Here is a 15,625-nt window from a genome sequence, read left to right as displayed (position 1 = left end):
TCCTCAATATTTTAAATATTTTAAAAAAGATATAAATTATTTCATTTTTTGATGGTTTAATCAACATTTGTAATCAAAATATCCCTCTGGGATATGTCACCTTTGGCCACTACTGTATACATTTTGTATATTCAATATAAACATTTACGAACTATGTACATTTATATGTATTTTGGGGGATTTTAGACAGCAGCTTGTGAACGGGACTTTTATTTTGGTCTGGTGATGTGACGTCATGACTCTGCACCGCATTCCTGCATCTGTTGTGATTCGCCTGTAAAAAGGTTTGTTTTAAAGCATTTATATCAACACAAAAACCGTTCAACCAATTGTACAGTTTTTACAAGCTATGCTAAAATAATTATTTATTAATGAATGAAGCATTGTAATTAGGCTATTTATTCAAACATGAGGACCCAAAATGTCTCAAGAACGGTTTTTTGTGATAAGGTGCATTAGCACACGAGTAACAGAAAAGATGCATCTTATTTCGCTACCCATATAGTCAATAACTCTGTCGTAAATACGAATTTAGCAGCTGGTTAGTAGTGATGGAGAAACGGATGTTTTTTTTTCTTTTTTCTTTTCTTTTTTTACACCGAGTCAATTGAACCAATTGCTCCACAAAATTGATTCACTGATTCGATTCGCTCGAATCACCTCGCTGGTGATGCCTGCTTGAACAGTGTAAATGAAATGAGAATACAACAAACGACAAGGTAATATTGACAAGGTTTACAAACCTATTTTAAATGTTATCATGAAAGAATAATACATTTAATGTAGTCTGCAAATCATAATCCAATGCCTAAATAAGAATTGTCTATGTAATTTGCTCTTTTAATAATTTGTACTGCTTGTTTTTAGTGTTTTGGGGGGTAATCAGGTCATTTAAGGCCATTACTCTGACTGACTCTTACCAGTGTGCTGACTACTGAACTATGGATTTATTTAGATTTGTTTTTGTTTCTGATAATTATTCTCATCTTAAACAGGACAAATTGTCCAAACACACAGATAAACTCCTGGTTCATCTGAGATCTGGTGACACACTATTATAAAGATGGCGTTTATTAAAGAGGAGAGTGAAGATATAGAGATTGAAGAAGCATTTGGTGTGAAACATGAAGATACTGAGCAACAAACAGGTTAGTTTCATTTGATCCTCACTGAAATGTCGGCCTCTACAGAAATTAATGACATGTTTGAAAAATGTCATATGTGTGTTCTAATTAAATCAGTTTTGTTTGTCTTAAGTGGTTGCCTTATGTGGATATACATGTTGCGATCACATGACCAGACAAATACTAATGCTGCTTCAAAAGAGGTGGTCTGAGTACGGTTCGCTTTCAGCTAACAGTACAGTTCACTAAATATGCCCACTGTGAACACAAATCAGTCCCGGCTCACTTGATTTTTCCATTTGTGAATTCCAGTGTTTGGTCATCAGATGCTTCCATACGAATTGGCTGTTCATCACGGCTGCTTCTTCTCTCAAACCTCGACTGATTACTCGTTCACAATGGACTACTTCCGCGTTCTACTTATTACGGCTCGAGATATAAGCAAGAAGTACAAAGTTGAATAAAAATAATCAATAAAAATATATATTGATTAAAAAATTATTGCATTATTGCATAAAACATTATTGTTTTAACTAGAATTCAGTTCCTTGATGGCACGTGGGTAGAAACTATTAAAAAATCTGGAGATTTTTGAAAACGCAGATTATTAATATGTTTTAGGGCTGCCAAATGTATTTTAAACAATCAGTTATATTTTCTGCATTAAAATTAATTATCTTCAACCTGCTGAAATGTTTATATATTTTTATATATAAATATATATATTTTGCTTCCAAATGCGCATTCTGAATAATAACTCTCCATGTCATACATAGTAAAGATCTTTTTAAAAAACATGAGTTCTTGAAACATTCCAACAGATACAAACATATTCACTTGGTATTCTGAACCATAGTTTTTTAACTCAGTTGGTCGTTGGCACCTCTGAAAATGGTTCTACATTTAAAGTTTGGCTAAAACTCACCCCACCATTGAAATTGCACACAGCTTTAACAATTACAGGGCCATAATCACATCTCTTAAAACAATAGTTCTCATAATAAAAAGCCAATTGGCGCTGATGTTGCCTTTATAGTTAGATTTTTCACAGACCTTTTAAAAATTGTGTGCTTTGCCTCGAATCACATGCACCACATATGGATCAAAGGGGAAAAAAAATTCACGCACCTCATATAATGTATCATTAGGTGGTGCTTGGGTATTAAATTACTATCAGGAATCAGTAACTTGAAGAGATTATGGTGATCCCAGATCAAATGTTTTAGAAAACATAGAATTACATCAGTCACAATGTGTGAGAACACAATATTAACTTCATTATCTGTATGAAGAGGAAAAGTAAGTTCCAGTGATCATTGACCCTCTCAATGACATCTCCAAATATAAGGGGAGTGTGGCACAAGACACCATGACAGGGCAGCATTCAAGCCTAGCTGTTTGCTGTTGTCATCAATTTTCAAATTGCTTGGCCTGTTTTTACGATCAGTATAACCGTAACTGAAACTGTGTAGTCTGTCTGAGAGTTATTTACAGTGATATTATCTCCTGTAAGTTGTATTACAGAACCAAACAAAGGATTTTCAAAAAAAGCTGAATACCTTTAGTTTCCAAAATTTTCAAATCATCAATAAAGGGCTTCAGTATTTTATTAAAACCATAAGTCTTTAAATCATCACTGTAAAAGAGAGATAAAAGATTTATGTTCATTAACACAGAGTTGCACTTAGTGGCAGATTTTTAAAAGTAAAATAAATGCAGCCAAGTCTGTAGACCTCCCTTTTTGAGCCCAAATGGTTTGCAGTCTTAAAATCATCATAATAAAGGAGTCTGCAATGTATCACTTTAAGAGAACAGTGGGTGGTTTTGGATATATGAGCCATCATTAATATCCTTGTAAATACCATTTTTACTATGTTTGTCCTTCAAGAAACTCAAATCATTTTTTTTTTCATTTAGTACTGCCCTTCAGAAGCAACAGAAGATACTTGCATGTTTCCTGGAAGACAAATTAAATACAATTTACCTTGATCTTCCAATTCCAAAAGTTTTCACATCCCGACTCCTAATGCATTGTGTTAATACAATGTTTACTTAAAGGATTAGTCCACTTTTAAATAAACTTTTCCTGATAATTTACTCACCCCCATGTCATCCAAGATGTCTAATTTCTTTTCGACTGAAGAAAGAAAGACATGAAGTTTTTGATGAAAACATTCCAGGATTTTTCTCCTTATAGTGGACTTCAATGGACACCACACAGTTGAAGGTCAAAATTAGTTTCACTGCAGCTTCATTCCAGCAGTGTAGACACGGCTAAGTGTAATACTGCCCTCCACAGGTCAAAGTTTGAAATAATTTTTATATGTAATATGCTAGTTCAATAGTATATAACAGTTAACCTGTGGAGGGCAGTATTACGCTTAGCCGTGTCTACACTGCTGGAATTCTAATAGAGGAGAAGAAGAGAGCTGGTTCAAGATGAGCATTTCTGGTTAAAACTTATATAATTTTCAGAAAATGAGTGATGGTTTCACTAGATAAGACCCTTATTTCTGCAGTGAAACTAACTTTGACCTTCAACTGTTTGGTGCCCATTGAAGTCCACTATAAGGAGAAAAATCCTGGAATGTTTTCATCAAAAACTTGCATTTCTTTTTGACTGAAGAAAGAAAGACATGGACATCTCGGATGACATGGGGGTGAGTAAATTATCAGGAAAAGTTTATATAAGTGGAGTAATCCTTTAACTTATCATATCAGCTTGTGGTTTGTGACAATGTGCATCAGGGACTTTGGGCTGGGGACAGAGTATGTCCTCCTAACCAACCACACATCCTAATTGTGACAACCCAGAAACAATGCTTGCAGTGTCAACTCGATGCATTGAAGAATGGACTCTAACCCATTGTACCCAATGACCTTGTGCTCTCAGCAGCCCCATCATCATTCTGTAACCTGCATTCAGATTGCTTGTGTGTATTGTTGCCATGAGTGCGTCTAGCTCTGCATCTGCAATGTTGCCTTCACAGACAATCCCCATTCCACCATGCGTCTATGAATGGTGAACTTGGACACCCTTAGCATCCTTGCAATGCATGTCACAGGCAATCCTATTGTAAGCAGCTGGGATACAGAGTCCTCAGAAATCAGAATCCGTGGACGGCCATTTTATCCTCTCTTTTGGGAAACGTCTTGGGTTACGACTGTAATCCTTGTTCCCTGAGAAAGGGAACGAGACACTGTGTCATTAACGACACTTTGGGGAACTATTTGAATGAAACTATTCCAATCCTGATTGGTGTTGCTTCATGACGTAACGTGACGGCATAAATGGAAGGTACAAAGGGACGCCGACACACAACAGAGTTAGCTTTTGCAATGAAGCAAGCCACTCCCAGGCATAAGGAGGTGTGGCAAAGAGACACAGTGTCTTGTTCCCTTTCTCAGGGAACAATGGTTACAGTTCTAACCCGAGACGTTCCATTTCGAGGGAGCTCTCACTGCGTCAGTTACGACACTTTGGGGAACGGATACCTACTATGCCATACCGAACATGCCTGTCCTAGTGTGAAGCTGAACCAGTCACAATTAGGACGAGAGCACTTGTGCACCTGGCTTGGAAGGAAGGTGCAGACTATAAAACCTGAAGAAAGTATGCAGGGTGGACCACCCAGCCGCATCGCAGATCTCCTGCAATGGAACCCCTGACAGGAGGGCCCTAGAGGACACCATGCCTCTAGTAGAATGAGCCCTCAAGGCCACAGTTGAAGGCAAACCACGCACCTGATAAGCCGTGGCAATAGCCTGAATAATCTGATTACTAATCGTCTGCTTGGAAGCTGGAAGTCCCTTTTTCAGTGATCCAAAGCACACCAGCAACTGTTCTGACCTCCTCCATATAGAGGACTTTTGAATAAGAAACGATCAACGCTCTGACAGGGCAGAGCAGATGAAGCCTCTCCTCTTCCGCTGACACATGAGGTGGAGGATGAAAGGCCTGAAGAACCACTGCCCGTGCCACATGAGATGGCACCTTGGGCACATAGCCAGGCCTAGGGGTGTAAAATGGCCTTAACTCTTCCAGGGGCAAACTCCAGCTAAGTCGGCGAGATAGCCAAGGCCTGGAGATCCCCCACTCTCTTTAGCGAAGTAATCGCTAGAAGAAAAACCATCTTCAGAGTCAGGTTCTTCGCCGTAGCTGGCAAGAGACAGCCCTTCAAGAACCACCGGCAGATCCCAAGTTGGGACTCTGGAACGAGTCGCAGGCCTCATCCTCAATGTACCACGGAGGAAACGTACGACCAACTGGTGCCTCCCCCGAGGCCCATCACCTAAAGGAGCGTGGAAAGCCGCAATGGCAGCCACGTACACCTTTAGTGTGGATGGGGTAAGACCAGCAGAGAAGCGATCTTGGAGGAACTCCAGTACTGAAGCCATCGGGCAGTTAACTGGCAAATTCACTTTTTGTACCTGCCGGTACGAGGAGCTTGAGGACGGCTGGGGCTGCACACTCATAGCAGACTTAGCAGATTTAGAACGGCGAGGGAGATTGTTTGAAAATCGCAGACTGCTTTTTTGCCTCCTGAAACCAGTCGACGACGGTATTAACTGTGTCGGTATTAACTGTGTCGCCGAACAGGCCAGAAGGCGATATCGGGGCATCTAGAAGAAAGGCCCTGTCCTTCTCCTTCATACCCAATAGGTTTAGCCACAGATGCCTCTCCGTGGCTACCATAGCTGCCATGGAGTGGCCGATGGCACAGGCCGTCTCCTTGGTAACACGGAGAGACAAATCTGCGGCTTTATGCAACTCCACTACTTGTTTTGGAGTTGATCCCTCACCTTCATCTAAATCTTTCAATATATCAGCCTGGTATGCTTGCATAAACGCCATAGTATGCAGGCATGCACCAGCGCGCCCAGCCGCCATATAAGCCCTGCCCACCAATAATGATGTATCATGACAGGGTTTGGTGGGCAGCACCGGGGCTTTAAGGGACGATGCAGCGTCAGGGGAGAGGTAGCTGGCTAAAGCCTCTTCCACCCAAAGCATCGTCCCATAACCACTCTGACGCCCTCCTATAATGTTACTATAGTCAAAAACAGGAGGGTTAGACAAATGTGCTGAATAAGGTTTATTCCATGACTTAAACAGCTCATTGTGTAAGTCAGGAAAAAATGGTAAACCCCGGTGTTGTGGCTGAGATCTGTGTTGCAGGAAGCGCTCATCTAATTTATTCCTGACTTGCACTTCCTGGCTTTCTTGTGGCCAGTCAACATTAAGTTTGGCCACAGCACGTGTTAATACATCAATAAGCTCCTCATATGCAGGTGAATGCAGTGGCAAGTTCTCTACCATTTCACCTACCTCGATGCCGAGCACGTCTAATTCCTCAGAATCAGACAGCTCAAACATCGGGTTCTGGCGGCTTCTTCCGCACGGCGAGCGGGAACATCGGAACTGTCAGACGAGGACTGAGAATGTGCCGCAGCAGTCTCACGCCCTCCTGTCAGTTCCATCTGCGAGCTCCACGATCTAAGCCGGCGTGCCACCCAGGCTCACGAGCCTGGCCAGCCTCATCAAACACGGCCAAGCGGGAGCGCAGCACTCTGATCGGCAGAGTTTCACAGTCTGCACAAGCAGCTCCCTCGAGAGCTGCCCGGGCGTGCTGCACTCCCAAACAAAGCACACACATCTGATGTGTGTCCCCACTCATTATAAACCTCGAGCAGGGATGCACACACTTCTTAAACTGTTCACTCGCCATGAATACATTTTTTGTGACAACCAACACCAAATAAGACCATGACAGAGAGCACTTACTGAAGAGTGAACGCTAACTCTGTTGTGTGCCAGCATCCCTTTGTAGCTTCCGTTTATGCCGTCACGTTACGTCATGATGCAACGCCAATCAGGATTGGACTAGTTTCATTCATTCTTCAGACGCGCTACGCTTGGGGTTCCCCAAAGTGTCGTTACCGACGCAGTGCGAGTTCCCTCGAAAGGGAACCATGATTTGTGGATCTGTGTTAGAATTTCTTGCGGCCATCTGGTGTACTTGACTACATCATAGTTAATTCGGAATGAGTATCTGATTTGAGATGGCACTAAAGATGGCCAGCTCCTGAGAACATGTAAATGAAGAGACTTATGCACTGTAAGCGGATGAGTTGATTTATCTGTGTTTTAAAGGTGCATTTTTTACAAGATGTAATATAAGTCTAAGGTGTCCCCTGAATGTGTCTGTGAAGTTTCAGCTCAAAATACCCCATACTTTTTTTTTTTTTTTTATAAATTTTTTTAACTGCCTATTTTGGGGCATCATTATAAATGCGCCGATTCAGGCTGCGCGGCCCCTTTAAATCTCGTGCTCCCCACCCACGGAGCTCGCGCTTGCCTTGAACAGCATAAACAAAGTTCACACAGCTAATATAACCCTCAAAATGAATCTTTACAAAGTGTTTGTCATGCAGCATGTCTAATCGTGTAAGTATGGTATTTTATGATGTTTACATTTGATTCTGAATGAGTTTGAGGCTATGCTTTGTGGCTAATGGCTAATGCTACACTGTTGGAGAGATTTATAAAGAATGAAGTTGTGTTTATGAATTATACAGACTGCAAGTGTTTTAAAAAGAAAATAGCAACGGCTCTTGTCTCTGTGAATCAGAGAGCTGCACGGGTCCGATTTTGTAAATCCGCACCCGCCCGTACCCGCAGTGCTTAAAACCGCATCCGACCCGTTTTCCGACAGCAGCACTAATTAAAATCCGCACCCGACCCGACCCGCTTAAAATAGAACCGACACCCGACCCGCACCCGAAATCAAATCAGTTTAGCCAATCACATTATACACACTTTTTTCAAATTTTTATTGCCAGGTAATAAAGGAGTTATAACAAGGCCTTTGGCCTTAACATGCCTACGTGACACAAAAAATCTGTAACTTTTAGGTGGCAAAACATTTGCCACCTAAAACGCTCAAATCCCGCTCCGACATTATATACTTCTCTGTACTGTAGTTTATTAGGCCTCTACGTGTGGTAGCCTAGTCATTAAAGAAAACGATTTTCACAATTATGTTAAAATATATATATATATATATATTATATAATAATTTCATCTATGTTGATTATATGAGAAGTGAAAAGAAGATCATAAGTTGCGCAATATGTCGGGAGACAGTGGGCAGACATTATTTTGACCACTTCATTAAGTTTTTTATTGTATAAAGCCTTTCTTTAAAGTGAATTTCGTTTTGTATTAATTGTATCATAATTTTAATCAATGTTTTATCAACCAATTGCCTGGATTTAATAAATAAGAAGTAAATATAGCAGGCAATATAATCAGGACACGGAGCGGAGGCGCCGGTGCGTGAACTGGAGCTAGTCTCATAAATTAACCGAAACTCAGTGTATAAGCTACATGCCTCACAGACCTGAGAAATATATACAAAGCTTGAAATGTGTACTTTTAAACAAAACAATTCAAAACGAAATAAAACCGACTGCTCTCTGCTTATGTAATCTGTATGAAATGTGCATTTCTCTCTGGCGTGTTCACTACTGCATCGTCAACTTCATCTTTGCAGCCGACACAGAAAACACTTGTTTATTAATAAACAATTGAAATGTGTCCTGGCAATATTTGACATATTCATAATCATTAGGCTACTTTTGCCGGTTCTTTGTGACATTTTTCATGAACGCGTCACAATCGCTCATAGTTAATATTGTTCTTTGGTGTTCAGTTTATACAGGTTTTTCAAATGTTATTTAATAAAAATACATTTTTCCCCTCAAAATCTCACTTTTATTTTCTCTCATCCAACCCCCCTGTGGCTGTGTTTGCATTAATACTGACCTTTCACAAGGCGCCGCATCTCACTGTGCACGCTTGCCACTTCATTACTGTCAAGGAGTAGCTTCATACTTTTCAGTTTAGGATGCAGGAACATTGCAAGTCTGTGTAAACGATGAATGTCGAACTTGTCCTGGAGAATACTGAGGCATTTCTCCTTCAGTGAGGAAATGATCATGCTATCATTTGAAGAAGCTCGCAAGTGGCGTCTGATGCGCTCATACCAAACAATGGTTAGATGGAGGGTCGGGGTTTTCGATGCCTCTAAAAAGTTCCACATTTGCGGCTATCGAAAACGAAAACTTTAAGGCAGGTTTTGCATGCAGCAAAGCCTTTCACAATATTGCTTTCTTCATCTGAGATGACTCCAAATTTCTCCCACACACTGGACTTGAGTTTTGATGTATTGAAGTATTGTCGACAACTTTACAATCTCCTCTAGCTATTTTTTTTTTCAACTCCTCAGGATCCATCTCGACGACTCATGCAGCAGTTCGCGCGGTTGTGATTTTTTAAAAGTGGAAAGTGGCCTAGAGACTCCTGGGAAGGCGCGGGCTCAAATAAACAAAAAAAATATATATTTTACCAACTTGAAATACAGGCATAGTTTTGTAGAAGTGTTCCTAAAAATGTGCATTTATTTTTACGTTTGCACGCGACTGTTTTGAACCCGTGTTTAGACCCGTGTTTCCCCCGTGTCCGAACCGACCCGCACCCGTATCCGACACAGTTAGATATTTTTCACCCGTTTCAGCCAAATTTGCGGGTCACCCGTCGGGTACCCGAACCCGTGCAGGACTCTGCTGTGAATACAGTAAGAAACGATGGTAACTTTAACCACATTTAACAGTACATTAGCAACATGCTAACGAAACATTTAGAAAGACAATTTACAAATATCACTAAAAATGTCATGTTATCATGGATCATGTCAGTTATTATTGCTCCATCTGCCATTTTTCGCTATTGTCCTTGCTTGCTTACCTAGTCTGATGATTCGGCTGTGCACATCTAGACATTAATACTGGCTGCCCTTATGTAATGCCTTTCATAATGTTGGGAACATGCGCTGGCATCAAATATTGGGGGCGTCTGTTACGTAACAGTCGGTGTTATGTTGAGATTCGCCTGTTCTTCTGAGGTATTTTAAACAAATGAGATTTATATAAGAAGGAGGAAACAATGGAGTTTGAGACTCACTGTATGTCATTTCCATGTACTGAACTCTTGTTATTCAACTATGCCGAGGTAAATTCAATTTTCAATTCGATGGCACCTTTAATATGCCGTCGTTCAGAGTTTTTTTTAGATGGATGCAGGGGCTTTTTAGGTCAAGTAGAATCTGTGATTTTCCGACCCAGTTTGTTTGCTGGTTTCCATGGCTGCAATACATGATATTTTCCACCAACTGGCAACCTGTGATGTCGAAATACTATTGGATAAACTGGCAGCACACGGATTCGCACAGACCAAAACAAAGACAGACATTCCGACACAGAACGCACATTACAAAGTTGAATATCTGGCTGTAGCATTGTTTTTGTGAGAAACAAGTAGGTCAAATTAGCATGTTTCCTAAATATTTGCAAACATATAGGGTTTTTTATGCTTTATTAAAGTAAAAATATTACATATATCCCCTTTAAATACAATAATGAAGCCGTAAATAAATAACTAATGAAGCCGTTTGTCTCAAAGTTTTACTGAACAATAACAAATAATCAGAACATTTCTAATCATTAGGACATGTTGTAGTCCAGATTAAAATGTAAAAATGTTTAAGTTTGGAACTAAATAACTTAAGTCTTAATACTTAAATATTTGTTGCTGTGATGAACAACATTGAGATTACAAATTAACTGAATGGCTGTTTGAAGCATTTAAAAAAATTCACTAGTGCAATTGCTTTGTTGGCGGGGTTTCCGGGATAAACGCGGCATTTCTGCTGTTCCATCAGCGCCCTCTGCTGTCAGAGAGTGAACGTGTACTTTCATTCAGCGTCTCCTTCACTTGTTCAGCCATGTACTTCTCATGCACGTTGGGCTTGTTTACATCTGAGCGCCTGTCCCTTTGACGCAGAATACAGCACTGTTGTGCATTTTATACGGTTGATGGGGAAAGTATTCTTAAATGCATTATAAAAATTTTAATAATTGGTAATTATTATTTACGGTATTTTTAAGTGCCCACGATAACAATATCGTGCATATTCATTATCGTGATATATCGCATTACCGAATATCGGCACAAGTCTAGTTGGTTTTTATGTTTGTTGTTTTGTGCCATTAAACTGGTGTATTTGTCTTTTTTCACTTTAGACCTGATGGTGCTAAAAGAGGAGAATCAAAAACTGAAAAACATGGAAGAAAAAGATGAGAAACATGATTTCATGATCAGAGAAAAAACATCCACACAGACTGAAATGACTTCCTCACAAAAAAGAGATCAGAACAGTTCTAACAGTTATTTCACCTGCAGTCAGTGTGGAAAAAGTTTCAGTCAAAAACAAAAACTCAATGTGCACATGAGAGTTCACACTGGAGAAAAGCCTTTCACATGCCAACAGTGTGGAAAGAGTTTCACTCAAACACAAAGCCTTAAAGTCCATATGAGCATTCACGCTGGAGAGAGACATTTCACCTGCAAACAATGTGGAAAAAGTTTCAATCGAAAAGGAAACCTTAATGTCCACATGAGGATTCACAATGGAGAGAGCCCATTCACCTGCCAACAGTGTGGAAGCAGTTTCAGTCAAAAAGGAAACCTTAATGTCCACATGAGAATTCACACTGGAGAAAAGCCTTATACTTGCTCTCATTGTGGACAGAGTTTTACTCATAAAAACACCCTTAGTTCCCACATGACAATTCACTCTGGAGGAAAGCTGTTTGTATGTGATCAGTGTGGAAAGCACTTCAAAACAGAAAAAAGCCTTAGAGTTCATATAAAGATTCACAATGGAGAGAAACCAGTCACATGTGATCAGTGTGGAAAGAGTTTTACAAATAAAGGAAACCTTAATGTCCACATGAGACTTCACACTGGAGAAAAGCCTTATACTTGCTCTCATTGTGGGCAGAGTTTTACACACAAAAAATCACTTAATACACACATTAAAATTTCACACTGGAGAAAAGTGTTTGTATGTGATCTGTGTGGAAAGCGTTTCTCAACAGAAATGGGCCTTGGATATCATATGAACATTCACACTGGAGGGATATTCACATGTGATCAAGTGTGGAAAGAGTTTCACACATAAATTTCCACATGAGGATTCACTCAGGAGAGAGCAGTGTTATATATCTTTAGTGTGGAAAGAGATTCACAAAAAGGAAACCTTAAGACTCACATGAGACTTCACACTAGAGAGAAGCCTTTCATGTGTCTTCAGTGTGAGAAGAGATTCCTCAATTTAGGTCAGTCTAGTTAGTTTTTCCCCTTGTTTGTTCTGCTAAGCCCTCTGTTTCAGTTTGTTCCTTATTTTGCATTGTTGATCGTCGATGTCTATGAGGTTGTCATTTCTCCTAGTTCATTGTAATGACCTACCCGTGACAGAATGCAAGTCAAAAACAAAGCAGCACTTTAACCTTGGCCAAAGGAGAAGGCTGAGGAAGAAGAAAGATTTTCTGTCCTGTCCAGTTTCGACCACAGGGACCAGGGTCTAAATGAAGTTCTGGGTAAAAATTTCCTCTCTCAGAAAGTCCTTGCTCGCGGGGTAGCACTTTTTCAAAGTTCCGAAACTTTCGGGGGTGGGACTTGGGCGCTGAACATGCTGATTGGTTGAGTTCACAGAGCATTTTGATTGGTTGACTCCATGCAGCATTTTATTTCAACCACATTTTTTCAAAGTCTGTTGCGGTGCATATAGTAAGAGTTGTTTGCTATTCGATTCAACAAGAGAGTTTAAAAAAATTGACTGAGGGATCGACAATGAGGTTCAGCCTTTATTAAGCTTGTATGCAGAGGATGAAATCCAGCTGGAACTGGAAAGTCGCATGCAGTCCTTCGTCACCGGACTTAATCTTCATGGTACTTTAAACCACAATGGAAATGCAAACAGCAACAGGTTTGGGGGGAAAAGTGGCTTATGGATGCATCCAAAAATTTAAAAGGTAGGAAGGCATCAAGGCTGATCTGAATACAATGTTACTTCCACTTTCTGTCTCATGAGATGCCTTCATCTGATCAATTTTTGAAGGCAGGATAGATGTATCTTTTGCAGCCTTTGACATCCTACATTCCTATGCATTTCATCCATGACAAGAGGGCTAGAAAAAGAAAGATGGCATCTGAAAGTTGCAGTTTCTGGTCAGTTTGTATGCAAATACTTAAGTTTTTGACAGACGTTTTCCACTTCTGATGCCATTTCTAGCGAGACATTACTACTGTAGTAATTACATATTTGTTTAGTTCTCACCAAAAGCTTGCTCTGTTTTGCTGTAGATCATTAAACTCTTAAGTTGCCTCAGAAGTCTGTCCGAAATCAGTTCTGTGAGGTGCCTTCATGCACAAACGCTGCCTGCAGAGTCATTGCCTATAAGGCAGCAAGGTAACAAGTCAGCTGCCTAAGTTTTTGGATGCAGCCTATATCACCCTATTCATCTTAGTCAGTGGCCTCCACCAGTCCTACATGTAGTGCAGAAACCCCAGTCAGCACAGTCAACATCTAGTCTCTTCATTGTATTTCCTTGCAAAGACTCTCCAGACTCCTACATTATTCTAGTGGATTGTTTACCTGCATGCGTTAATCTCCTTCAAGTTTCCTCATCTCTCTGTCTGAGCCTCTTCCTCGAATTCTTCATCATCTGCCCAGACTCTCTTACTCTCTGCAAGATCACAGTGGAGTTACTTCCAGTTAAGTATCATCTACACTTTCTGTTGTATTCCACCAGTACCTGTTGAGTTTTGTTTTAAGAAAAACCTGTTAAGTTCATCCCTTTGTCTAGTTATTCTCTCTGTGACATTTCAATGACATCTCTCTGGGTAGTTTTAACATATTAATGGACATGACAGTGTTATGTATTTGGTTTTTGACAGTCTACATCTGCTACACACTCTGCTGTTATTATTGAATTCAAGTGTGGTACTGTGATAGGATGCCACCTTTGCAACAAGTCAGTTTGTGAAATTTCATCCCTGCTACAGATTCCACGGTCAACTATAAGTGTTATTATTGTAAAGTGGAACCGTTTAGGAACAGCAGCTACTCAGCCACAAAGCAGAAGACCATGTAAAGTCACAGCGGGGTCACCAATGGCTGATGTGCTATGTGCATAAAAATCTTCAACCCTATGCTGATTCTATACCTGAAGAATTCCAAACTTCCACTGATATTAATATCAGCACAAAGCCTGTGTGGCAGGAGCTTCGTGGAATGGGTTTTCATGGCCAAGCAGTTGCATGCAAACCTCACATCACCAAGTGATATGCCATGTGTTGGATGGAGTGGTGTAAAGCATAAACTGTGTTTTGTGAGTGACGAATCACAATTCTCTGTTTGGCAGTCTGATGGGCAGTCATAAAGACATGGTTGGATGAGTTTGGTGTGAAAGAACATGATTGGCCCACACAGAGCCCTGAACTCAACCAGATTGAACACCTTTGGGATGAATTTTTTTTTTTTTTTTTTTTTCTTTTATGGTATTTTTCAAATTGTACAGTACTTTGGTACAACATGTATTGTTTTAAATGTGCTTCATAAATAAACTTGTACGTGAATGGAGATTGCAAGCCAGGTTTTCTCGTCCAACATCAGTGTCTGTCCCAGTACTTTTGTCCTTATAGTGTATGTGCAGCATTAACAATCCCCTCCCAACTACTACAGGAAATCTCCCTATCCAACAACACTGCTACCCAGTCTGACTCACACCATCAACACACCCCTCACTACTGGAAACTTTCCCATCACATATAAGCAGGCTAACCCCACTGCTCCAAAAAACAACACTTAATCCTTCAGCTGTTGAAAACTCTTCTTCAATTTCTTTTAAAAACTCTTAGAGTCAAATCATGTCTCTGCTTATCCCACTGAATGAGCTTCTTGACAACAACCAGTCATGCTTATAAAAGTGGACACTCCAGAGAGCCCACCCTGCTGACTGTTGCTGAAACTCATTAGCTGGGGGAAGAGAACTCCAAATCATCTGTTCTTATTCTGCTGGACATGTCAGTTGCCTTTGAAACTGTAAACCCACAGGATGCTCCCGTCCACCCTTTCTGACTAGAGAATTGCAGATACTTTGAACAATCTACTTGTGAGGTAAGCCGCCAAAGTTTCATGGAGAGGAGGACCATCACATCAGCTAATCACTAAGGTGCCTTAAGGTTCAGTGCTTCAGGGCTTCACTGGGAATGATCATAAAGGCACATGACTTCTTCTACCACTGCTATGCAGATGATACATAGTTCTATTTATCATTCCAACATGATGATCCCACTATCTCAGCACTTATCTGCCTAGCTCTCAGAAATTTCTGTTTAGATTAAGTAGCATCATCTCCAACTTCAACTTGCGAAGACTGAAGGCCGGAACACACCAAGCCGACGGCGACGAACTAGTGGCGACGAAAGCAGACTGCGGGGTCGGCTGGCGTCGGCTGGCGTCGGCAGCGTCTGGGTCCAAAGTTGCCCTGACACACCAAGCCGACGTTCGACAGCCGACGGCCAAATAGCACGT

The 15,625-nt window shown here is 40.6% G+C and overlaps 1 protein-coding gene across 2 annotated transcripts; it reads left to right on the top strand.

Annotated features, from left to right (window-relative positions):
* The first annotated feature begins 227 nt into the window (after nt 1–227).
* Nucleotides 228–14,755, top strand: LOC137035532 (zinc finger protein OZF-like). 2 transcript variants are annotated; one of them, XM_067408920.1, is made up of 3 exons: nt 228–284; nt 996–1,148; nt 11,268–14,755. In XM_067408920.1, exons 2-3 carry the CDS (start codon nt 1,064–1,066, stop codon nt 12,206–12,208), a joined length of 1,026 nt encoding a protein of 341 aa, XP_067265021.1. In that variant the 5' UTR covers nt 228–284; nt 996–1,063; the 3' UTR covers nt 12,209–14,755. The 2 variants fall into 2 exon arrangements, with proteins under 2 accessions (XP_067265021.1, XP_067265022.1); XM_067408921.1 differs by lacking the exon at nt 228–284 and adding an exon at nt 692–719.
* Nucleotides 14,756–15,625: the final 870 nt, after the last annotated feature.

The sequence above is a fragment of the Chanodichthys erythropterus genome, chromosome 14, assembly GCF_024489055.1.
Source record: "Chanodichthys erythropterus isolate Z2021 chromosome 14, ASM2448905v1, whole genome shotgun sequence".
Lineage (NCBI taxonomy): Eukaryota > Metazoa > Chordata > Actinopteri > Cypriniformes > Xenocyprididae > Chanodichthys > Chanodichthys erythropterus.
This window is presented reverse-complemented; position numbering and strand designations above follow the sequence as displayed.